The 24,195-nt window shown below is 51.9% G+C and overlaps 2 protein-coding genes across 2 annotated transcripts in view; both read right to left on the bottom strand.

Annotated features, from left to right (window-relative positions):
- The window catches only part of Selenon (selenoprotein N), a 14,397-nt gene extending 11,717 nt beyond the window's left edge, over window positions 1-2,680 (bottom strand). Inside the window, exons 1-2 of the mRNA XM_021160663.1 lie at window positions 2,498-2,680; window positions 1,978-2,095 (exon numbers count right to left, since the gene is read on the bottom strand). Of these exons, the coding sequence (XP_021016322.1) occupies window positions 1,978-2,095; window positions 2,498-2,680 (301 nt within the window). The remainder of the gene's footprint in view (window positions 1-1,977; window positions 2,096-2,497) is intronic.
- Window positions 2,681-13,145: 10,465 nt separating this feature from the next.
- The window catches only part of Man1c1 (mannosidase alpha class 1C member 1), a 139,961-nt gene continuing 128,911 nt past the window's right edge, over window positions 13,146-24,195 (bottom strand). Inside the window, exons 9-12 of the mRNA XM_021160348.2 lie at window positions 18,874-19,093; window positions 15,899-16,071; window positions 14,642-14,757; window positions 13,146-13,949 (exon numbers count right to left, since the gene is read on the bottom strand). Of these exons, the coding sequence (XP_021016007.1) occupies window positions 13,823-13,949; window positions 14,642-14,757; window positions 15,899-16,071; window positions 18,874-19,093 (636 nt within the window). The 3' untranslated portion in view covers window positions 13,146-13,822. The remainder of the gene's footprint in view (window positions 13,950-14,641; window positions 14,758-15,898; window positions 16,072-18,873; window positions 19,094-24,195) is intronic.

The raw sequence follows: 24,195 nt of genomic DNA on the forward strand, positions 1-24,195 counted from the left end.
TCTCAAAAAACCAAAAAAAAAAAAAAAAAAAAAAAAAAAATTTAAAACAGCAAATATGGAAACATCAGACAAAGGAAGAGAGGATTACGCAGGGTTGTTATTAATTTGCCTTACACACTGACTGATCTTCATGGTAATTAAGAATAGCTGGACTGCTGGGCAGTGGTGGCACGAGCCTTTGATCTCAGCACTCGGGAGGCAAAGGCTGGTGCATCTCTGAGTTCCAGGCCAGCCTGGCCTACAGAGAGAGTTCCAGGACAGCCAGGGTTACAAAGAGAAACCCTGTCTCCAAAAACCAAACCAAAACAGAAACCAGAATGGGCCTCGATGGCTGTCGCCTTTTCTGCTGTTGTTGTAGACAGTATGTCTCAAAAACAAAATGATGTCACCTAATGCGGTGGGCAGACCTATAATCCCAGCTTCCTGAAAAGCTTGAGGGAGAAAAACCCAAAGTTCAAGACTAGTGTGGACTCTAGGGTGAGCTTAAGGCCAGCTTGGGCAACTTAGTGTGACTCTATTTCAAAACTAAAAGTAGAAGACGGGGCTGGAGCAAGGGCTCAGTGGTTAGAAGCCTCCGTTAGAAGCCTCTAGATTCAATTCCCAGCTCTGACATGATGGCTCACAGCTGCCTGTAACTCTAGCTCCTGGGGATCTGATGCCCTCTTCTGGCCCCTGAGGGTACTTCACTCACATGGTGCACACACATGCACACATAAAATGATCCTTTACAATTGACATTTTCACCTGACCATCCTCCTCTAGCAGTGACCACAGAACCCTGGGCCAGCCAGCGGCCATTGTCCACACCCCTCTGGAAACCTGTAAAGCCTGCAATGGTACTACAGTACCCCCGCCCCCGAGAGCACTTGCTCTCTCTTTCCCTGGCCTCTCATCCACCGACAGGCTTCCACTGACAGCTGGTGCCCAACTGAGTGCCTACGATCATAAGTTTGAGAACTAGCAGATCGAACCAGGGACATCAAAGCAAGAAGCCTGCAAGTTAGATGCCTGCCTGGCCTATATGGCTTAGTGAGACCCTGTCTCAAAGGCTTGGGCATGTAGCTCAGTGGGAAAACGTTTATATAGCATAAGCTCTGTGTTCAGTCTCAACAAGGAAGATGGTTCCCTTGATAAAGCACTTGCCTCGCAAGCATGAGATCAGACCCCTAGAGGCCATGTAAAAAGCCAGGCAGGATCATAGATAAACCTGTAACCCCAGCACCAGGACAGGGGAGCAAGAGGATCCCTGGCCGCTTGCTGGCCACCAGCCTGGCCTCTGTGGAAGAGTTCCACACTAAGGGGAGACTCTGCCTCAAACAAACGGTGGAAGGCGCCTGGGCACTGACCCTTGAGGCTGTCCTCTGTCACAGGCACACCGTACACGAGCACAGAGCTCACAAGTGCACTGACATACAGCCTGGACAGGAGGGACAAGCACTTTATAAGTCATTCATTCGAGACTCCGATTATCCTCCTCCCCTTTATCGTAGGGAAATCCGCACCTGGGCAGCACTGGCTGGCCTGGCGACTAGGAATTACACAACCTAGGCTTTAGAGCAGTGCCAGCAGCTGTGACTCCTTCCTGTTTGTGACTATCTGCATATTGGCCATTACACACACAGTCTCTGAATCCTTAACCCTGTGAGTCAGGTCAGGTCTAACCTGGCTCTGTCGTCTTCTAGCCTGGCAAGAGGCTCAATCTGCCTGCATCTTCATCGCTTGAAATACAGCTTAGCCAGACAGCAGCCCCGACCCCAAGCGTGTGACAGGTGTAAAGGCTGTATCCTCTTTCAAGGGCTTCAATTTGAGGATGTGGCCTGGCAGGTGGCCGGAGGAATGCTACTGTCACCATTGAAATGGGATTGGGTGCCAAGGCAACTCAGGTACCCACCAGCCCGAAAGTGGTGAGGGGGTGTGGGCTCCGGGCCCGGGCCCAATTCCTTTTAGGTTTCCCTGAGTGCCCAGTCTCTCTGGTACCTGTCAGTTTCTCTGCAATGGGTTTGAATTCTTCTGGACTGATGTACATATCCTGGTCAGTGTCCAGCGAGGAAAAGAGAAAGAGGCCATCTGTCCCCAGGACCTTCAATGCCGATTCCTGCTGGGAAGGAAGGGGCTGAGCTAAGCATCGCCATGGGCCCCAAACTCTCCATCCCAGTCCCTGAAGCAGGCAGCTGCTTCCTGCTACAATGGCTCCAGCCATCCTCTTCCAGAGTCCCCTCCACGCTTGCCAGCTCATTTACTCAAATGTCACTTCCCAACAGTCCCAGAGTTCCTTGTCCCCTTTTCAGTCGCGTCTGGTCCCAGCTTCACTCCACATCTTCATCCATTGTCTACTCCGAGTTCCCTCCCTCCTCTCCCAAAGGCCCGGTCCTACTTTTTACCCTGTCCTGGCCATTGTCCCCTCCGGCCTCCCCACTTCCCCCCTTCCTTGGTGCGGGGTAGAGCTTTGCTCTGCGCCTCTTTCTGCAGCCACTGTCCCCCTCCTGTCCCCTCCGACCTGCCGCGCGGCCGCCTGGGCGTCGGCGAGGAGCGCGCAGGCCCAGGCAGCGGCAACGGCGGCAGCGGCCGCCAGCAGGGCTCCGAGCAGCGCCAGGGCGCGGGCGCGGCGGCGGGGAGGCGCGGGCTGCGCGCCGGGGTCCGGGCTGTGCGGACGGCGCGCTGCGGGACGGGCCTGGCCCATGGCGGCGGCTCCCGGGATCCCGGTGGCTGCGGGGACGGGGATCGCACGGCGCGGGGCGGGCGGCGCGGGGCGGGGCGGAGCTGGGAGGGAGGGCGTCAGCAGGGTGGACTGCCGGCCCATCACTGCCGGGGGGGGGGAAGAGGGAGGCCCCGAAGGCACAGCGCCTGCTCAGCGGGTCTACAGGCCCTCTACCTCGCCGCCTTCAAAATAAATAAAATAATAAAAACAAACAAACAAACAAACAAATAAGTTCTTTTAGACATCCTTTCACTCTGTAGCTCAGGCTAGCCTGAAACTCGCTGTGTTGTCCAAGCTGACCCTGAACTTGCGATGATCCTCCTGTCTTCTGAGCCTCCAAGTATAATCACCCTCATCCCTGCACACACACAGGCTATGATCACCCTCATCCCTGCACACACAGGCTATGATCACCCTCACCCCTGCACACACACAGGTTATGATCACCCTCATCCCTGCACACACACAGGCTATGATCACCCTCATCCCTGCACACACACACGCTATGATCACCCTCATCCCTGCACACACACACGCTATGATCACCCTCATCCCTGCACACACAGGCTCTTTCCCTTTCTCCCTCCCTTCCATCCAAAGTTCAGTTAGTTCTGGAAAATGTGTGTGCCATAGTGAAAGAGTGCTGTTGAAATTATGATCTAAAATACGGTTAGGACTCAAAAGGACTCCTGGGAACCGGGGAGAGGGCACAGCGGGTTGTTGCAGAAGCTGATCCCCAGCACCCATGCTAAAAAGCCAGATGTGCCCACACATCATTTAATAGGAAGGCTGAGCAGAAAAACCCCTGGGACTTGTTGGCCAGTTAGCCTAGCCAAACAGGTGAGAGACCCTGTCTCAAAAAATAAGTTGGAGAGTGATAGAGGAAGAGACCTGACATTGACATAATACGCATACACACACACATAGTACACACATACACACATACATACACACACATAGAGTCACACACATACACATACACACACAAATATACATACATACATGAATATGCACACAGACTCACACACACATATACATACATATACACATATATACATACATACATATACACACATAGACTCATACACATACACATACATATACACATATACACACATACATACACACATATACATACATACATACATACATGAATATACACACAGACACATACACATATATACACACATATACATACATACACACGTACACACACATACACACATACTCACACACATATGCACACATATATACATATACACATATACACATACACATATACACACACATACACATACATGTACACAATATATGCATACATATACATACACACATACATACACTCATACACACATGCATACACACATATACACTCACACACATATACATACATACACACATTTATACACATTTACACACACACACACTCATGAATCCACTTTATAATACCAGGACAGAACATGGCTGAGCAGGTTTTAGCCACACATAAAAATGGCGGCCTCTAATGATGTCTGGACCTGGCACCTCCCCTTCAGGGTCCAGCTGAAGGGCTTTCTTCAGATCGCTCCTGATCACACACAGGCAGTGAGCACTGAGGCCTTCCCAGCCTCAGTGTATGGAGAGTGCCAGAGGCCCTTCTGGGGTTCAGTGAGCTGGAGCTATCGCTGCTGGGACTGCAACTCCAGTAGATGATGTAGTACTACCAGCTAGATCTGCCTGGAGCACACTGGGCATGGAAAGGGATTAGGCAAGGAAAGGATGCAACCAGAGGAAAAGTTTTCCTCTGGGCCCATCCCCAGGGGTCCTACTTCCTGCCAGGGATCCTTTAATGACATCGGGCTCCAAGGCCCCAAGGTGACTGCTCTTTCCCAGGGGCCAGCGGCTGTGAAGTTCTAGACTTCAGTCTTCAGGAAAGATGTGTAACCTTTGCAAACCACCATCAACTCCCGTGCACTAGTGGCCCCCAGTGTGCATGCACAAGTGGATTCCAGGCCATTGTGTGCTAGATGGGGATTGGCTGGCTTATAATATTGTCTTATTTTGTTCCCAGGCCACCTAGCCAAGTGAAGTTTCCTTTTTGTTTTTGTTTTTTGAAACAGGGTCTCTCTGTGTAGCCCTGGCTGCCCTGGAACTCACTCTGTAGACCAGGCTGTCCTTGAACTTAGAAATCTGCCTGCCTCTGCCTCCCAAGTGTGGGACTAAAGGCGTGCACCACCATGCCCCAGCCAAGTCTGCCTGTTTTTTTTGTTTTTTTGTTTTTTTTGTTTTTATTGAACTCTGTTGGGGGCTGAGGAGATGCTCAGCAGTGGCTACACAACCCTGAGGACCCTGGTTCAGATCCCCAGTACTCACGTAAGTAAATCAGTGTAGACATATCTGTAATCCCAGGGCTGGGTGGCTGCAGGCTCAGGGAGGGGACAGGGGACTAGGGACAGGGGAGGTTGGGGTGGAGGTGGGGGTGTCCCCGGAGCTCAAGAGCCAGCAAGTATAGAAGGTCGGTGACCTCCTGAGTTCAGTGAGGTCTTGAGACACAAGATGGTGAGCATGACTTGACTTTGCTGCTATTCTGTAGTATGTTGGTCACCCGTTGTCACCATGCCATGAAGAGAGGGCCTTGTTTTTCCTATTCAGGCACTCCACAGTGTCCATTGGAGAGGATGGTGGTTTGAATACGTTTGGCTCAGGGAGTGGCACTATTCAGGGTGGCCTTGTTGGAGGAAGTGTGTCACTGTGGGGGTTGGCAATGAGACCCCTCCTCCTAACCACAAAGGATCCAGTCTTCTCCCAGCTGCCTTAGGAATAGGAGGTGGAACTCTCAGCTCCTGCAGCGCCATGTCTGCCTGGATGCTGCCATGCTTCCCCGCCTTGATGATAAAGGACTGAACCTCTGACCCTGTAAGCAAGCCCCAATTAAACGTTGTTCTTTATAGGAGTAGCCTTGGTTATGGTATCTGTTCACAGCAATAAAACCCAAACTAAGACAGACAGGTAGCTCCCAGGAACATTCCGGGACTGTGGGCCTGGCCTAGCCTTGTCCTGTGTTCTGACTACAGATTCTCAGAGGATGAGGAGGACCTGACATCTGGTGTTGACGTCCCAAGCTCCTAACTGTGCCACTTCCAACTCATTATAGCTAATGTTTGGGGACACCCTACATAAAACAGATGCCATTAGCAAACCAAATTCTGTTCTATGCGGAAACACAGCTAACAGAGTGCAGAGCAGGTTAGGAGGGAAGATGGATGAGCCCGGTCCCCAGAAAACAAACGAGGGGACATGGCTTTGCCAGGCTTGCTTTATTTATCACACTGGGATTTTGTTAAAGGCATAGATTCCATGGGGATGTCTGCTGCCCAGGCAGGGGTGGGGGCTGGGAATGAGGGGTGCAGGACACAGGGTGGAGTGGGGCCTAACTTGGCTGAAGTACTTTAAGCAAGGGGGAAGAGGGTTCTGTCTTAGTCCTGGCCTGCCTTTCTATGATTCCTCTGTCTGTCTGTCTCTCTCTGTGCATGTCTCTTTCTTTCTCTGTGCCACACAAACACACACAGACACACACACAGATATGCAGACACACAGACACACACACACAGACACGCACACACATAGACACAGAGACACACACAGAGACAGACACACAGAGACAGACACACACAGAGATAGACAGACAGATAGACAGACAGAGAGACAGACACACACACACACACACACACACACACACACACACACACACACACAGAGGCTATCCTCCAGCAGCTTCCTGTTCCCCAACTGTTTGCTATGCTAGCCCTGAAGGGACAGTAGTGCCTGCAGGGGGCGCTGCAGCTCCCTCCTTCTTTCCCCCACAGCAAATCCAGGAGCGGCATCTGAATCTTTTCTATTACCTGGGGCCTCCCCACCCCCCAAAGGGAAGCTTTACTCAAATTCCACCTCCGCCATCCTGGAAGGCAGTGATGAGACCAGCATGTGGGAGACGAGCGCCACTTGGGGAAAATGGCTCTTCTGGGTTTCTAAACTAAATAAGGACCTACTGTGTGCCAGGAGCTGCCCTGTATCCCAGGACACAGTAGGGGGGAAGAGAAGGTCTTTCTGTGCCAGAGTAGACTGTTCTGCAGGGGAATTGCTGATGTACATAGCAAGGTAACTTCAGATAATGATTGCCCTGACAAAGGAAGGGAAGTGAGGCGTGGGTACTGTGACACTGGCACCGCCTCAGCTGACAGGATTTACACGGCAGCCTGAGTGGGAGGAATTGGTCAGCTGTGGGAAGAACGGGGAAGAACACCCAGCCAGAGGGAAAAGTGAATGGGAAGGCCCTGAGAGAGACTGCGTGGTGTGTTCAAGACCAAAGAAAGGGGCTGGAGAGGTTGCTCAGTGGTTAGAGCACTGGCTGCTCTTACAGGGGATCTGGGTTCGAGTCCCAGCATCCACATAGCGGCTCACCACCATATGTAACTTTCAGATCCAGGCGATCTGATGACTCCTGGCTTCTGTGGGCACTTACGCACACAGTGCACAGTTATAAATGCAGGTAGAACACACATGCATATAAAATATAAATAGGTCAGCAAATGAAAGGAAGGGGGTGGGGGGAGGCAGGCAGAGGGACTGACAGAGAGAGCAGCAGCAGAGGGACAAGGACATCAAGACTCTGGCAGGCTATGGCCATAGAAGATTTTGTTCTAGGCATGACAAGGCCCCACCCCACTTCCATGACAGGTTCTCACGTCCCCTAAGCTGGCCTCCAATTTGTTATATGGCCAAGGATGACCTTGAATTCACTCCTGGTCCTCCTGAGTGCTGGAATGACAGTGGGCACCACAGGGCCAGATGAACTTGTTATGTTCCTCTCGCAATAGATCTCATTCTATAGACCAGGCTGGCCTGTGACTCTCTGGAGACTGTCCTGAGAACTGGCAGGGCTGCGGACGCTGCCTAGTTAAGCCTTAGGCAAAGTGGCCAGATGCAGAGGCCACAGATGTGAGCTAACCCTGAACGGGCAGATTTCTGAGGACGGAATGGATGAGGGGTTGCTGTGGCCTGCGGTGGGAGGGTGCTTGTGATTCCTAGTGGGGACAGGTTCTTTTTTTTTTTTCTCCTAAAATTAGCTGAGGGTGATGACAGAATGACTATAAATATACCAAAAATATTAATTATACATGGCGAATGGATATATCTCGTGGCATATAAATGTTCTCAACAGAATAACTTAGGATTTTTTTTTGAGAGAGAGAGAGAGAGAGAGAGAGAGAGAGAGAGAGATCTCAGGTGTCTCTAGCTGACCTGGATCTTGCAACGAGGCTGAGGATGGCCTTGAACTTGGGAAGAACCTACAACCAGAACGACCGAGGCCGCCCCGCCCCGCCCCGTCCCGCCCCGCCCCCAGGAGGAGGGGCCTCCAGGCTGGTGCTTTCTCTCCCTGGAGGCCCCCGCCGGGCCTCGTCCACCTGACTTCAGCCAGAGGAGCCCCTGAGCAGCTAGCAAATCGTCCTCCCAGTTTTCCAATTTCAACCAACTCGGGGCTAACGGCCAACGCTTGCTCAACGAGAAAAGCCGGAAAGCGTTTCGATTTGGATTTATTGCTCGGAGAGTTTGTTCCATCTCCTGGGTCTGTTTCGTGCTGTTTTCTCTAAGTTTCAAAGCATTGTGTTTAAAAAGGAGAACTTCCTCTGATGGCAGTGTTTTGCCTCACATTTAACTGGGGGGGGGGTGTCTGTGGTTTACAAAAAACCGTTGGCATAGCAACAATAACAACTGTCTCTGATGTGAATGGGATTCGCACAGGGGAGACTCACGGAATCCCAGTGTTTCTACCAACTGAGGAGCTGGGCTCAGAGAGGTTAGGGGGTTGCCCAAGGCCACACAGCTCAGGGCAGGGCACAGCTGCCCATAGGTCCACCTGGCTTCAGAGACTTCGCTGGCCCTCTGGTAAGGTAACTGCGTCCTCTCTCAGCTTGACCCTGACCTACCTCAGCCATCTGCAGACAAACTGTGGAGCAAAACCAAAATGGGACAAAACCCAGGGGTGTGCTTGGCAAACAGTCAGAGGAGACATCAGTCCAAAAATAACCACTTGTGTGCCGGGGGACACTTGCCGTCCCCAACAGAACGTTTTGTGCTAAGATTTTTTTTTTTTTTTTTTTTTTTTTTTTGCAGCGGAGCTGAGCCTGAGGGTCTCGCAGGGTCTGAGGCAGACACTTGCTTTCAAAGTTCTAATTCTGTGCTGGCTAAATGGCAGCTTGCAACCACATGTGGCTGTTTACATTGAAATGAAAAACACTAAAACTGTACTTCTGCTGTGCCTGGCCCCGTGCTCCGGCTCCGAGGCACGTGGCCAAGCCTGGGCCCCAGAACCTCAGGAAATCCCTCCGGCCAGCCCTGCAGCCACCAGCTGCCTGTTCCTGTCTCCCCCACTGTCTGTTCAGAGGTGACATCAAGGGACACATCTGTTTTCATGTAGATCCTGCCTACAGCTCAGGCACCTCTAGATGCCACTGCAATAATTGTCCCTGCACCTGTCTCCTAGAACAGCCGAAGCTTCAGGGGTGTAAAGGGAAGCCAGGCAATCAAGGGGTGACCCCAGACCTGGGCCTGGCTGCTCATGAGCCCTGGTGCATTCATCTGCCAGGGGATCAGGACCCACAATAGCCTCTGTATGTGTGTATGTGTGTGTGTGTGTGTGTGTGTGTGTGAGAGAGAGAGAGAGAGAGAGAGAGAGAGCGCATTTTGCTCAGCTGCATTCAACCTTCTGAGACAGGTTTTTACATGGGGGGTTCTGAGGACCTGAACTCGGGTACTCGAGCTTGAGAGGCAGGCACCTTATCCACTGAGCTGTTGCCCGGCTTTGCTCTTTAACAGTGTCCACAGGTGCTTCCTGTGCACATCTTCTTTGAGACGCTCTGATTTAGGGGCCAGGCTGAGCAGTGTGTAAACATCACTCAAACCTAGGGAACCAAGCGCATTTCCAGCCAAACAGCCACAGAGTTCTGCCACCGGCAGTCAGGGAGTAAGCTGAGTCACACAGACCGGTAGACAGGTGCCAGGACAGACTCTTCAGGGACAGCTATGACCTCATCTCTGATTGTCACCTCCCAGGCACGAGGGAAGATGCTGGGGACAGAACCTAGGGCCTGGCACAAGCTAGGAGAGTTATTGGCCATTGGTCATCAGTTCTAGCATGGGAGCCCCATCTTGGCCTCAGGGTGTTCCCTGAGCAGCTCCAGTTTTGCTTTGTATTCTTTACACACACACACACACACACACACACACACACACACACACACACACACACAAACTCATGCACTCACATACATGAGCACGCCGCACATGCACCCACATGGGGATACATGTGTGGATGTCCGAGGTTATGTTGAGTGTCTTCCTCTATTACTCTCCACCATTAAAAAAAAAAAAAAGCCACCCAGTGGTGGCACACACCTTTAATCCCAGCACTTGGGAGGCGGAGGCAGGTGGATTTCTGAGTTCAAGGCCAGCCTGGTCTACAGAGTGAGTTCCAAGACAGCCAGGACTGCACAGAGAAACCCTGTCTCAAAAAACAAAAACAAACAAAGAACCAAAACAAACAAACAAACAAACAAAATAAAAAACAAACAAAAAGGTTTATTTTCACGTGTGTCTGTGTGTGGATCCGTGTGTGTGAGTGCAGGTACCCAAGGAGACCAGAAGAGGCCGCTGGATCATGTGGAGCTGGAGTTATAGGCAGTTGGGAAGCACCAACACAGGTGCTGATAATCAAACCTGGGTCCTGGGTAAGCGCAGTGCATGCCCTTCAGCCGGCCAGTGCTCCAGCCTCTACTCTAACATGTTGGGGGCAGGGGCTCTCCCCAAACCTCACTAATTTGATTAGGTTGGTTAGCCTGTGAGCTCTGTAGATCCACTGGTTCCCCGCTCCAGCTCTGGGAATGCCGACAAGAGCCACCCAGTGTGTGTGTGTGTGTGTGTGTGTGTGTGTGTGTGTGTGTGTGTCTAACCTGGGTATGTTGATACGTGGGATTTGAACTCAGATCCTCAGGCTTGTGCACAAGCACTCTCCCCGATCAGCCATCTCCCCAGCCACCAGCTCTGGCTCCGGCACCCACAGCACATTTGAACACAAGCACACGGTTAGATGGGGGTTCCTGGCTAGACTATGCTTTATGTTTTCCATGATGCTCCAGGGCTCAAGGCAGAGGGTGAGGAGAACTCTCGAGAGAGGTAGGCTCATGAGGTGATGCTGGGTAGGAGCTGCAGGCTGCTGTAGGGAAGGGTAGCCTAAGGCCTGACATAGGCTCTCTCCTGCCTCAGGGACCTGAGTCACTCTCAGTGCCTGTCTGCTCTCAGCTGCCTCGGGCCTTCCTTATTTTTATCCCTGGTGTGGTGTTCTGTGCTGGGAGGATTCTATTTCCCCACCTGCAAGAGCCCTCCTGGAGGATGGATGTTAAAGTAGCCATTTTTACAAGTTGCTCTCAGCAGAAAGACAAAGGACAAGGATGTGACACGGGCCCAGCGGGGAGCCTGGGGACTTTGGAGGGAGCTGGGCACGGTGGGAGGAGGAGGGGCCAGGTTGCTCATCATAACTCTGCCACTCCAGAAGAAGCCTGGCCCCGGATGCTGGTAGTGACCTGCGTTTGTGCTCCATGAACATCTGACGCTCAAGCCTTGGTGGGTGTGCTGCCAATCAAGATGCTTCTCCACCCTTGACTATGGGCCAGCGGGCATCCAGGCTAAGCCAAACGAAACTAAGAGCAGGATCTAGGTAGGCCATCTCTGGTTCTTATAGGACCCCTGCCCACCAAATCCTCTTTCTTGTCTTGTCTTTTTTTTTTTTTTTTCTTTTAAAATAATTTGTGTGTCTGTGTGTGTCTTTGTGTGTGCGCGCCTGCCTGCAGAAGCCAGAAGGCACCAGATCTGCCAGAGCTGGAGTCACAGGTGGTGTGAGCTGCCTGATGTGGGTGCCAGGGACCCAAATTGAGTCTCTCTTTGAGAGCAGTGTTAACTCCTTAACCGCCGAGCCATCTCTCCAGCTCTCTTCTTTTTGAGGTCTAGCTCTTCCCTTCTTCCCACGATTCCAGGAGCCATTCACCAGCAATTCAATACACGGCTGTTGTTGTTGTCAAGGTTATAACTAAGAATCCCCAAAGACACAAACCCGAATGCCCAGCATTAGATACACACAGCAGGAGACGGCGCACGGTGGAAAACTATACAGCCAGGAAGAGTGCTGACAGACGTGTATATTTCTTGACATGGAAAGATGTTCACAATATATAGTTAAGTGCAAAAGCAGGTTATAAGAAAAAACAGTATGCATAGGCTGACAACGTGTTTGCAAAATATATTTTCTATATATTCATAGAAAAAGGTCTAGAAGAAAATAGAACAGTACTCATTCCGGAGAGTTGGGTGGTGACCATATTTCCTTTCTGATTATCTTGGTTTCTTAATTGTCCTACAGTGTTTGTGCAGCGAGTGACCCTTTCCCTTTGACATGTGTGCTACGGATAGCAGGACTGTGCATGCACAGCTCTGCTCAGGAAGAGCTGGGCTGTCTGAGCCTCCAGAACAAGGAGGCAGTGGATCCTGGACCATAGGGCATCAGGAACATCTTGCTGGTTCTCATAGCAACCTCAGCAGGTGGAATTTCTGCTGATGGAAAACAGCCCAGAGAGGTGAGGTGACTGGTCTGGGCTCACACAGTGGGTGGGTGGGTGTCACCAGGCCTGGAGCCCCAATACCTTGATGGCCAGTTGACAAGCACAGTCTAATGAAGGGGCTGGGAGAGAGTTAACATTACCCAGGACCTCAGCTGTGTCCAGGCTGCCAGCAGGGCTGTTGGAAAGGCAAGCCTGGCACGGCAGTGTAGGGACCTGGACTCCTCGCCAATGCAGATGGCTTCTGGGTTCACAGGGAGATGGCATAAAGAGAGTGACAGGGGAGTCTGGGTTAGAAGATATCACACTATGTCCTTGTCTATACACAGCGCCTACTTGTCTTTGGGTCTTATTATCTTTATGACAATAACCCCTGTCCTTATGTCCCTAACCCCCACCCAGGTCCTAGCTACTGTTGGCTGAGCCTCCTGTGTCCTTGTTAGTATTTGCAATGGTTTATAGTCATTCCACTAATGTAGAGGCATGATTGACAACATGAACAAAGGACCAGGGTGGTCAGAAGATCCCAGAGGCAAGGTGACTTCAGGCAAACAGAGTCACCTCCCTGGGCTTCTTCCACTCCTCCATCTGAGTGTGAGTATTCATACCCAACTCTACCCAAAGGGCTGGCCTCTCATTTCCTGCACTTACTAGGGCCAACTGGAGAGAGACAGAGAAGCTGCACCCACTGCCCTTAGTAAGTCACACCTCAGCTCCGCTGCCAGCTGGTGACGGCTTCAGATGACACTGTTGGAGGATTTTCTCCCAGGAGCCTCTGTTGGCCAATGAGTCCAATCTGATTTCTTATTCAATAAACTCCTTTATTCTACTTCACATATTTCTCCATTACAGTAATGAAAATAGCATTATTAGTGATTTGTAACATTTGGGACCAAAGCAAAGGGGACTGTCTCCTCTGATGACAGGGCAGATGGCAAGAAGTGGAACAGAATCAATGTCGGGTGATAGGCATTAAAAGCAGACGGGTCAAGAGTGTGTGTGTGTGTGTGTGTGTGTGTGTTTGTGTGTGTGTGTGTGTGTACAAACACTAAAGGTCTCCTTGAGTTAGGTGGCGCCGCTTTAGAAGGTGCATGAATCTGAAAATTATAATTGTCATAAAACTCAAGCGGGGAGAAAGAAAAAAAAAAGTAAAGTCAAGCAAAACCAAAAAGGAAACAGAATCAAATACACAAGATGGGTACGCAAACCTCCAGTCCTTTGGCCCAGGGACAGCAAGTGTGGGGACACAGAAATTCCCCCATAGAAAGGAACATGTAGGCACCAGGGACCATAGCCCGGGGGCCCACGCTGGTATATCACCAGCTCCTGTCTCCTCACAGAGGAAAAGAAGTCGCCTGTCCAACACATCCGTCCAGGGTCTGCCCACAGCGGGCCTTCCGTCCCCAGTGCCTCTGAGAACGGTCCCGGATCCCAAGAAAGTAGAGGCGTCCCTGAGACACAGGCGTGGCGACAGTGGTCAGTGAGGGTGGCTAGCTATGCTAGAGCTGTCCGAGCGGTTGACGGGCAGCGGATGAGCCTCGGTGTTGAACACCCAGTCTTCCAGCGACAGCACGTTATCTTCAGAGAACAGAAGATAGAGGTATCTGTGCGGCAGGGCAGGGATGGAGAGAACCGTTAGTGTGTGTGTGTGTGTGTGTGTGTGTGTGTGTGTGTGTGAGCACTGCTGGTGCTGCTCCTGAGGAAGCACAGGGATCCTGAGCTGTAGGGTCAGAAGACCTGTTTAATTCTGGCCACCATCCACTGCTTCACTCGCCTGATGGTTCTGCTGTGAGCCCTGCAGGTAGAGCCTAGACTTGCTCTTGGTCTGGTGACCCAGGGACTGCACCTGCTTAAAGTGTTACTATGTTCCCAAGCTGCTGTTAATTCCTGCAGGGCAGTGACACAGCTGGGCTCTGGGAACTCTAGCCTCTGGAGGGGACTCACTAGAAGGGACCACCAGAGCAAGGCACAGCTCAGGACTCTGAGAACAGCAAGGGAAGCAGGCAGGAGACTGCCAAGCACTCCAAGCTGGGCTGCAGAGATGACAGGTGGACAGGCCCAATGGTACTCAGCAGCAGTGTCACATAGCGGAGGAGTGTGACTTAATTTTGAAATGAAGAGTGGCAAACGACCAGGTGAAAGGGTTTGGGAAACTCCTGCTGTGGTCAAAGATGGGGATCTTGGCCACAGCTCAGCCTACTGTGAAGCCCTGGGGACCCCAAGCCTCTGCCCCCATGTGGGCTCCCTGCTTGTGACTCCTGAGCTGTGGGCCTGACCCAGGAAGAGCTGTACTCACTTCAGCGTCTCAGCCAGGAAGAAGCTCTGTTGCCTGTTGTCGTGGTTGGGGTTACTGCTGTACACGTCCTGGATCCCCGAGAAGCCGGCTTCCGTCCGACAGTGTTTCTCCAGGGCCTGGAGGAAGGGAGCAGCAGCCTTAGTGTGGGGAGGAGATGCCTGGTGGCTGGAGCGCAATAGCCCTCAGGTCCCAACTCTTGGCTGGCCATGTGGGGGTGGCCTTCCCAGGATTAGCCTGCCCACTCCGCCTTCGCTTGTGTTGAGAACTCAGCTCGGATGCTTTCCTAGGTAACTGAGCAATTTCCTGGTCTGAGACCTTCCAGGGACTTGGGTGACCTGAAGACCTTCACCACAGAGGTGACGATGTCAAGGGGCTGCTGGGATCTAGAGAGCAGACTCAGAAACCGTCAGGCTTGCTGCTGCTTTTCTCTACATCCAACACAGGCCCCCTTGGACCCTGTTGGACTGCCCTGAGGACCAACATTAAGCACCAAACATTTGGCCTTTGAGGGTCAAGAACCTCAGGGAAACGAAGCCCTGGCTGAGTCCTGAGGCCTAACTGTAAGCAGTCTCCCACCTGAACTGCGTGCTGCCAGGATACCCTGTCCCCAAAGCAGGTGACCCTTGTTGGCATGGGCACAAAGGCTTGTGGAAAGGGAAAAAAGGACCTATCAGAGAATTTTCTGGAAGCACTACCCTAGTCTTCTCCATTTACCCCTCTGTGGTACTTTAAATAACAATGGCCCCACAGGCTCATCTATTGGAATGCAGAGAGAATGGAACTTTTTGAGAAGGATAAGGAGGTGTGGCCTTGTTGGAGTAGGTGTGGTCTTGTTGGAGGATGTGTGTCACTGGGGTTAGGCTTTGAGGTTACAAAAGCCTATCCCAAGCTCAGTTTTAGTCTCTGTCTGTCTGTCTGTCTGTCTGTTGGTCTCTACCTGTGGATCAGGATATAGCTCTCCCAATTTCTCCAGCACCATGCCTGCTGCCAAGCTCCCTGCCATGATGATAATGGACTAAAATCTCTGAAACTGTAAGGAAACCCTCCATCAAGTGCTTTCTCTTATAAGAGTTGCCTTGGTCATGGTGTCTCTTCACAACAGAACAGTGACTAAGACACCCGAGAAGGACCAGGTTTCTAACCAGTGTTTGGGATGGAGGGAAGACCATGGGGGGATTGAGGGCTGCTCTGGCAGCCTCCCTGTAGTTTCTGAGTCAGAGGCTTAATTCCCAGGGACAGCTGCTGAGCCACACTCACCATGACCACCTCCCAGCCCCATTCCCTGTAGATGGGGTCATGTGTCTGCCGCCATAGGTACATGTAGCTCTCTACCACCTCGGGTCGCAGGATGTAGTAGCTCTCGCTCAGCTGCGTGGCCACCGCCTCTCGGCCAGAGTTGAACCAGAAGGCCTCAGGCCCCAGCTTGGTGTCTGTGGGACAGATCAACAAATAGTCAGAACTCCCACTTCCTACTTCTCTGGACCCTGTCTAGAATAGATCAGGATGGGATGTGGGCAGAGGGCTGAACTGGGGTAGACTTGTCAATTGCCCCTGGGGGCTGCACCAATTTGTGCCGAGCCTCCACAGCAACTTCCTTGAAGCTTAAAGAATAGAGCTGTTTAGCTGGGTGTGGTATGCGCACCTATACCCCCCGCCCCCGGAATTTGAGAGACAAAGAAGAGATATCTCTGATTTTTAGGCTAGCCTGGTCTACAGAATGAGTTATAGGCTAACTAGGGCTACATTTTGAAACCTGTCTCAATTCTTCCCCCCCAAAAGTTGGGGTCGTAGGACTTACCAGAACCTTTATTATGCAAATGTGCTACCATTCCCTCCCCCCCCCCCCCCGCAATCCATCCCTCACACACCCTAAGCCACCTGAGAAAACATTGAGCAGGTTCTACTGGAGAATCAGTGTTGGCTGGGTTTTTTTCTACTTGACATGAATCTAGACATATCTGGGAAGAGGGAATTAAAAAAAAAAGATCTATTTATTTTATATATATGAGAGCTCCATGTACTCCTGTAGGCCAGAAGAGGGCATTGGATCCCATTACAGATGGTTGTGAGCCACCATGTGATTGGTTGCTGGGAACTGAACTCTGGAAAAGCAGTCAGTGCTCTCTCTTAACTATTGAGCCATCTTGCCAGCACCCCCCCCCCAGAAGAGGAGCTCTTAATTGAGAAACTGACCTGACCGTAAGAGTGGCCTGCAGGCAAATCTGTGGGTATTCTGTTAACTGATCATAGTGGCAGGAGGGCCTAGTCCAACAGAGGCAGTGCAACCCCTGGACAGGTGGTCCTGATGCTGCAAGAGAGCAGGCTGAGCGAGTCATGAGGTAGAAGCCAGTAGGCAGCACCCCTCCATGGCCTCTGCTTAAGTTCCTGCCTCCAGGTGCCTGTCTTGAGTTCCTAACCTGACGTCAATCAGTGATGGGGCGTGGCCTGAGAGCTGTGAAATGAAATGAGCTCCCCCTCAGATTGCTTTTGCTCAGTGTTTTAGATCACAGCAGTGGAGATGTGAACTCAGACAGGAGCCCGGGAAAGCACCTGTCATAGCCTGCTTTGGCTTCATGGGGTCTAGGTTTTGTGTGGGCAGTCTGCTGTCAATATGGTTTCCACAGGACCAAAATTGTAAAGTAGAGCACGACCAGGCGGGCTTGGTGGTGCACGCCTTTAATCCTAGCGCTTGGGGTGGCAGGCGATTTATGTGAGTTTGAGGCCAGCCTGATCAACAACACCCCCCCCCCCAAAAAAAAACAACAACAACAACAAACCAAACCAAAAGACTTCTCTCTCTCTCTCTTTTTTGCAAACGGCATTCGGCAATCTTCTGTTCATACAGAAACAGGATCGGAGGGGCTAAGCATTTTATCCAAGGCCACACAGTCAGTCAAGGCTGAGCTAGACTGCGCCTCTCCTGCCTGCACACCTGTCCAGGCCAGCTGAACACTGATTCTAGTCCTAGGTATGTCCTCACTCCTGCCTGGCCTTGGCCCCCAGGAGGTCCCAGGGTCGGGGATTGTCTCTAGAGCCTGTTGGCAGTCTGGAGGTGTATCTCCTTAGGAGTCACTGGGCTCAGCTTCTTTGTCCTCTGCCCCGCCCCCAGATGGCTCAGGGGCTCTGCCACTGGGAAACAGGCCTTTGCCAAGTTGCTAATGGGGTGACAGAGGCAGTGGCCTCACAGGCGGCAGTGGGTGAGCCAGGCTGGTTGGGACAATATGCTCGATTAAGCGGCTGTCTTTTACAGCCCTGGATGATTGTCCCAGACAAACAGCAAGCTCTTTATTATTCCTGAGATTTCCCGTTTGTTTATGGCCCTGGCGCAGGGAGCCCTGTGCAAAGAATGGATCACCCGATTTCAGGCTCAGCACGGACATAACCCGCCTGGAACCAGCTCCAGCCCTGACACTTGTCGCTGGCCTCTTGCTGTCAGAGCCTCATGCAGAGCCAGTTAGATGCTGGCTTGTGGGGGCATAGCAGGGCTCAGGTAGCTGCTATGTGGAGCCTCTCAGCCATCCAAGGGTAAGACTATGGTTCGGAGGCCAGGCAGTATACTTTCAGAAGGGCAGAATATGTGTATGTGTGTGTGTGTGTGTGTGTGTGTGTCTGTCTGTCTGTCTGTCTGTGTAGCACTGGCTATTAGGGCCTGGCTGAGCTACTCACATTCAGAGGGACTTTCCCTAAGGCAGCTCCCCAGCCCTGCTGGGCTGTTTCACCAAGTATGAAATGAGGTTTGGGGCTCATGCTCCTAGACAGATTATTCAGTAGTTTTGGTAAGTTTCCAGTGTGCGCAGAGATCTTCAAGCTTGCTGGTTGTCTTGAATCAGAGGGTGGCTAGACACAGGGTGAGGTGAGAGCCCGCATGGGCTGCAGAGGAGAGGCTGAGGATTTGCAAGGCTCAGGTGTCAATCAGCCATGGGTGTTGGAGGATCCTCCAATCCCTGCCTTCCGTGGAACCTTGGCTCCATCATCTCTGAGCCTCGGATGCCCCTTCTGATCTCTGAGCCTCGGATGCCCCTTCTGTGCTGGAAGGCTCAGTAGCAACCTCTCCAGTGCCGGGCAGGATACAGTCAGTGCCAGGCCTGCTTGCCTCTCACTGGAACTCTAACAGCTTCCCAGGAGAGATGGTAGCTAGAGTGATCTTCCCTCCTTTGCTCTGCTGCTCTGGCCAGTGCTTCCTGGTGTCTAGCCTGGGTATCTAGTGCTGCTTTTTTTGCCTGCAGGGTTACCTGAGCGGGCATAGGACTCATGGCACGTCCTGGTGATCTGGGCTGCAAGCTCTCGGTAGTAGGCTCTTTTATCTTCCTTGGCATCATCTGCACCAAGGGCGATCATGCCTCCTGAGAAGCAGGCAAGGTGTCCCATCTTGTGGTCCAGAATTCCTCCACGCCACTCAGCAATGTAGGTCAGGCCCCCGGGAGAGACATTCACGAGATAGGTCTCTATGGCCTGGGGGCGGGGAGGGAAAGGAGGAGGGAAAGGAAACACGTCAGCCGGGAGGGAGGCAACAGCGGCAGGTGCTCTCAGGCCCTTCTGTCCCCCAGAGCCAGTGTGTGGCAGGGGCCCTGCCAGGAGCTAAGATGTACACGGGCCTTATAAATCTTCTACATCCTGTGGCTGGGGAGATGGTTCAGCGGTTAAGAGCACTGGCTGCTCTTCCAGGGTCCCCAGGTTCATTCCCAGAACCCTCAAAGCAGATCGCAACCATTGGCAACGCCAGTTCCAGAGGATCTGATGCCCTCTTCTGGCCTCTGCAGGCATTGCATGCACATGGTGAGCAGACCCACCCACTCTCCAAACAGAAGTTTTCAAGGTTAAAATCAATGTTTTGGGGCTGGAGAGATGGCTCAGGGGTTAAGAGCACTGATTGCTCTTCCAGAGGTTCTGAGTTCAATTCCCAGCAACCACATGGTGGCTCACAACCATCTGTAATGGGGTCTGATGCCCTCTTCCAGTGCGTCTGAAGAGAGCAATGGTGGTGTACTCGCATGTATAAAATAAATAAATCTTAAAAAAAAAAAAAGAAATCAATGTTTTAAAGAACACTTAGGAAAAACTTTACAATGGGGATCAGTGTGCAAACTTGTCCACCTGAGTCAGATTCCCAGAACCGACAATAATCATGTTGAATGAAATAAAGTTTAACGAAGCGCCTTCTCCTCCACCGCACCGTCTGCTAGCAGGGCTTAGCCTGAAGGCTGCTGGCCTGTGCTGGAGTCACCAGCTTTCTTGTGGCTAACCGTCTTCCTGGAGGGGAGGTCCCTGTGTCTCATCAGGAAAGAAGCTCTGCTCTGTCCAGGGTTCCAGCAGCGCTTTCTCCACGCCAAAGCCGGCTGTGGGAGGATCGGCTTAAAGGATCGGCTTACCCTCATCACTCTCGGGAGCCCTGCTCCTGCTGCAAGCACCGCAGGCTCCTTTCAGTAGAAAGGGGCTCCTAGGAAATGACTTGTGATGTTGGGATGCCTTCCACTCCCTGCTGACAGTGCCAGGAACTCTGAAAAGGTGCTCTCCACATGGCCCAAAGCTGGCCTCCGTAGGCCTTGAGTCCTGATTTTAACTGTGGACCCAAGGGGACATTACTGGGCCTCTGCCTCCAGTCTACTTTTAAATGAATTGGATCACATCACAGGCCTTTGTACAACTTCAATAGATCCTTGGTAGGATGGTCTCGCTAGGCCCTCAAGGTGTGACTGGCTTTCTAGAGTCACTCCTGGGCACACATTCTATGAGTTCAAATCTCTTCTCTATCAGTTCTGCTGCGTGGCACTGGGCAAGTTACACACTCTCTCTGTGCCATGTCAGCTTTGTCTCTTTGCATCAGAGTCCCCAACAATGCTGCCCATGAGTCCCCTGCAGCCTTGTCCCCTGCCCTCAACTCACATTCCTTCCCAGCCTCAATGGACTTTTTCCATTAATGCCTGCCTCCTCTGGACATCCAAAGAGGACCTGAGTCCTTTTTGGGCCAGGGGCCTGAGACACAGCAGCACTGTGGACGGGTCTAGCTGTGGGTGCTGAGATTCAAATACACATTGGAAATGGCTGTGATAAGTGGACAGCTGGGGATGAAAGTGTAGACGCTCTGCTTTGCAGAGAAAGGCCAGAGAGGTCTCGTGCCTCTGGCTGTGTATGTCCCATCCTGCATTCTGAGGTCAAGCCTCTTACTCCTACCTCCTGGCTCTCCATTTGGAGCATGACTACAAACAATGCTCCTCACCCCCAATTATCTGAGTGTTGCTTGGCATGGCCGCCAGCCACCAGCCAGGGCCTGGCACGTGGAGACGGGGCTGGCTTCCTTTTCCTCCCCTGTCAGGGCCGAGGCTAGGGGGTTAGCTGCAGGACCCTCACTGGGTGGCAGATGGGAAAAAGCAGATGAGGTGCCTTGCTAGGGCATCAGTTCCACGTGGGGATCGAGCGGAGGCCTGGAGTGTCACCAGCTGCCAGGCGGGGTTGTTCTGGGCTCAGCACTGGCTCCTGGGTAGAATGGGGGTCCCAGCAGCTGCTCTGTTAAAGGTCACTGCAGGGGGTGGGCATCTAGGCGAGTTCAGGGTCCGAGAACCTTACCCATGTGTGGGATGTGAGGAAACAGATATACAGGGAGAAGCCAGGATGCTGTGTCTGGGCGCTAGGAAACAGCATCTTCTGCATTCCCTGGCCATGTCAAGTCACTGCCTCTCTGAGGAAAGTGCAGCTCAGTGCCCCTGACTATGACAGAGACAAGCACAGGTGGAGACAGACGTGCCAAGCTTCATTCTCTGTGTGTGTTCCCATGTGCATGCTCATGTGTGCACTGGCACACGTGGTGTGGGTACGCTTGTAATGTGTGCACATATGTGTGGAGGCCAGTCACAGGCGGTTCTCAAGAGCTGTCCACTTTGGTTTGTTTGTTTGTTTTGTTTTGTTTTTTCAAGACATGCTTTTTTCCATGTAGCCATGGCTGTCCTGGGACTCACTCTGTAGACCAGGCTGGCCTTTAACTTAGGAATCCGCCTGCCTCTGCCTCCTGAGTGCTGGGATTAAAGGTGTGTGCTGCCACCACCCGGCTCCATTTTGCTTTTTAGAGAGAGAGTCTCTCATTGGGATCTGGGGCTTGTTGACTAGACTAGCCGTCCGGTAAGACTCCCCTCTCCTCTGCCAGGACCCCCACCTCTGCCTCCTCAGCTCTGAGATTACGAATGTACACCGCCACGCTGGGCTCTTTATGTAGGATCTGGGGAGGAACTCGGGTCCTTGCCCTTGTGAGGTAAGAGTTTTATAGGCTGAAACCTTCCTTTAGTTCCAACTAAAGCCAAGAGTGAGATTCGGGCTCTGGGTGAGGTGTCCGGGCAAGGCTCAAGCCACAAGACATGGTACTGAGGTTGGTGGTAGTGAGGGGTATCTGGGTATCTCAGAGCCACTTCCCAGTTTTCTATAGACTCACTTGGCTCATCTGTACAATGGGAACACAAGCTCACAGGATGCTGGTAGGGCCTGAAGGAAGAGGCACTGTGACCTGGCCAGTTCTTTCCCATGTTTCTTGGGAAGCCCACCCAAGTCCACCTATAGGGACCCAGGTGACTTGAAGCCAGCCAGTGCAGTAAGAAACAGCTAGGTGGGGCTGGTGAGATGGCTCAGTGGGTAAGAGCACCCGACTGCTCTTCCGAAGGTCCAGAGTTCAAATCCCAGCAACCACATGGTGGCTCACAACCATCCGTAACGAGATCTGGCGCCCTCTTCTGGAGTGTCTGAAGACAGCTACAGTGTACTTACATATAATCAATAAATAAATCTTAAAAAAAAACAAAAACAAAAAAAGAAACAGCTAGGTCTTTCCCAGTCTCCATTTCATTATCTTTAAGGTGGAGCTACACGGGGACCTAATAGATTTTTCTATAGGAGGCCACAGTGGCGAGATCTCCTTGGTTCCCTTAAATGTCCTCTTATGACACTCAAGGGTGTGTCTATGAGGTGCCTTGAACCCTTCCACTCACCCCAACAGACACAAGTTAAAACTTCAGGTTCTCAGCTCTGGCCCGCACAGGGATCCCCGAGAAGCTCCAGAGAACCATTTCTGGGCCACCCCAAGGTCCTGGCACCACTGCAGGGGTGCAGCCTGAGAAGGGGCTCTGAGTCTCCTCAGTAATTCCAATGTGCCAGCAAGGCTGAGAGGACCACTAGAGCATTCTTCAAAGTCTCAGACCTGCCAGAGGCCTGTCCGTCACTCAGGGTCTGCAGCCCCAGGCTCCTTACAGGAGATCAAATGTGGGCACTGAGTTCTCTCTACTCAGCCATGCTTTCTGAGGCTCCCAGACTGCTTAAATAATTCATGGTCATCTCTCCTCGCAAACACGGTGTGCCCTAAGGGCCGGGAGTCAGTGTGCTCTCTCGTTAACGTCCTGTTTACTCTGCAGAGAGCAGCAGAAAGAGAAGCACCTAACCCCTGACAGAGGACGCGGGCCAGAGCCAAGGGCAGACGGGGGGGGGGGGGGTCAAGGCGAGGTTCGCTGAGCTGCACCGTTTCATGAAACAGAGTCTGGCGCCAGGCAGCCGGGTAGAGAAATCTCACCCCTGAGATTTCCAAACCCACAGTTTAAGAGGTCCATGGCTCTAGATGCTTTTATAAGCACTGCCATTTCTGGGCAGACCCATACCATCAGGTGGTGCTTAGAGAGCATCCATCCCCTAGTCCATGCGTTGTCCATCCACGTATTCACATCGATCTACCCCTCCCCCACTGTATCCATCCTATCTGCTCACATCAATTCACCAACGCATCCACCTATGCGTAGCTAATGTGCTGTCTACCCATCAGCTCATCCATGCATGGATCCACTCATTCAACTGTTCCCATCAATCTGTCATCCATGTATTTACTCATCCATCCATTGGCCCAGCTCTCTACCCCACAAACACACACCGACTCACACACACATCTGCTCGACCATTTGAACTGTTCACATGCATCCACCCACGCCTACATCTACCAGTCCATGTGTCCATTTGTCCATCCTTTTATCTGTCGGTCAGGATGCCCATATCAGTCCAGATGTGTGTATATGTGTGGCCCAGGGAGTGGCACTATTAGAAGTTGTGGCCTTGTTGGAGTAGGTGTGCCACTGTGGGTGTGGGCTTTAAGGCCCCCATCCTAGCTTCCTGGAATTTAGTCTTCTGTTTGTCTTTGGAACAAGATGTAACCTCTCAGCTCTTCCTGCACCATGCCTGCCTGGATGCTGCCATGTTCCTGCCTCGATGATAATGGACTGAACCTCTGACCCTGTAAACCAGCCCCAATTCAATGTTGTTCTTAGAAGAGTTGCCTTGGTCATGGTATCTGTTCACAGCAGTAAAACCTTAACTAAGATACCACCCATCCATCCATCCATCCACCCAACTATTCACATCTATCTACAATCTATATACCCATTTACATATCCATCCATCTGTCCATCCATCTACCCATCTGTTTATACCAATCTGTCAACTCATCCATCCATCCATCCCTCAATGCAACTATTCACATCTATCCATCCATCCACCCACCCATCCATCCATTCATCCCCCCACCCATCCATCCA

This window comes from Mus caroli, chromosome 4 (assembly GCF_900094665.2).
Source record: "Mus caroli chromosome 4, CAROLI_EIJ_v1.1, whole genome shotgun sequence".
NCBI classification, from domain to species: domain Eukaryota; kingdom Metazoa; phylum Chordata; class Mammalia; order Rodentia; family Muridae; genus Mus; species Mus caroli.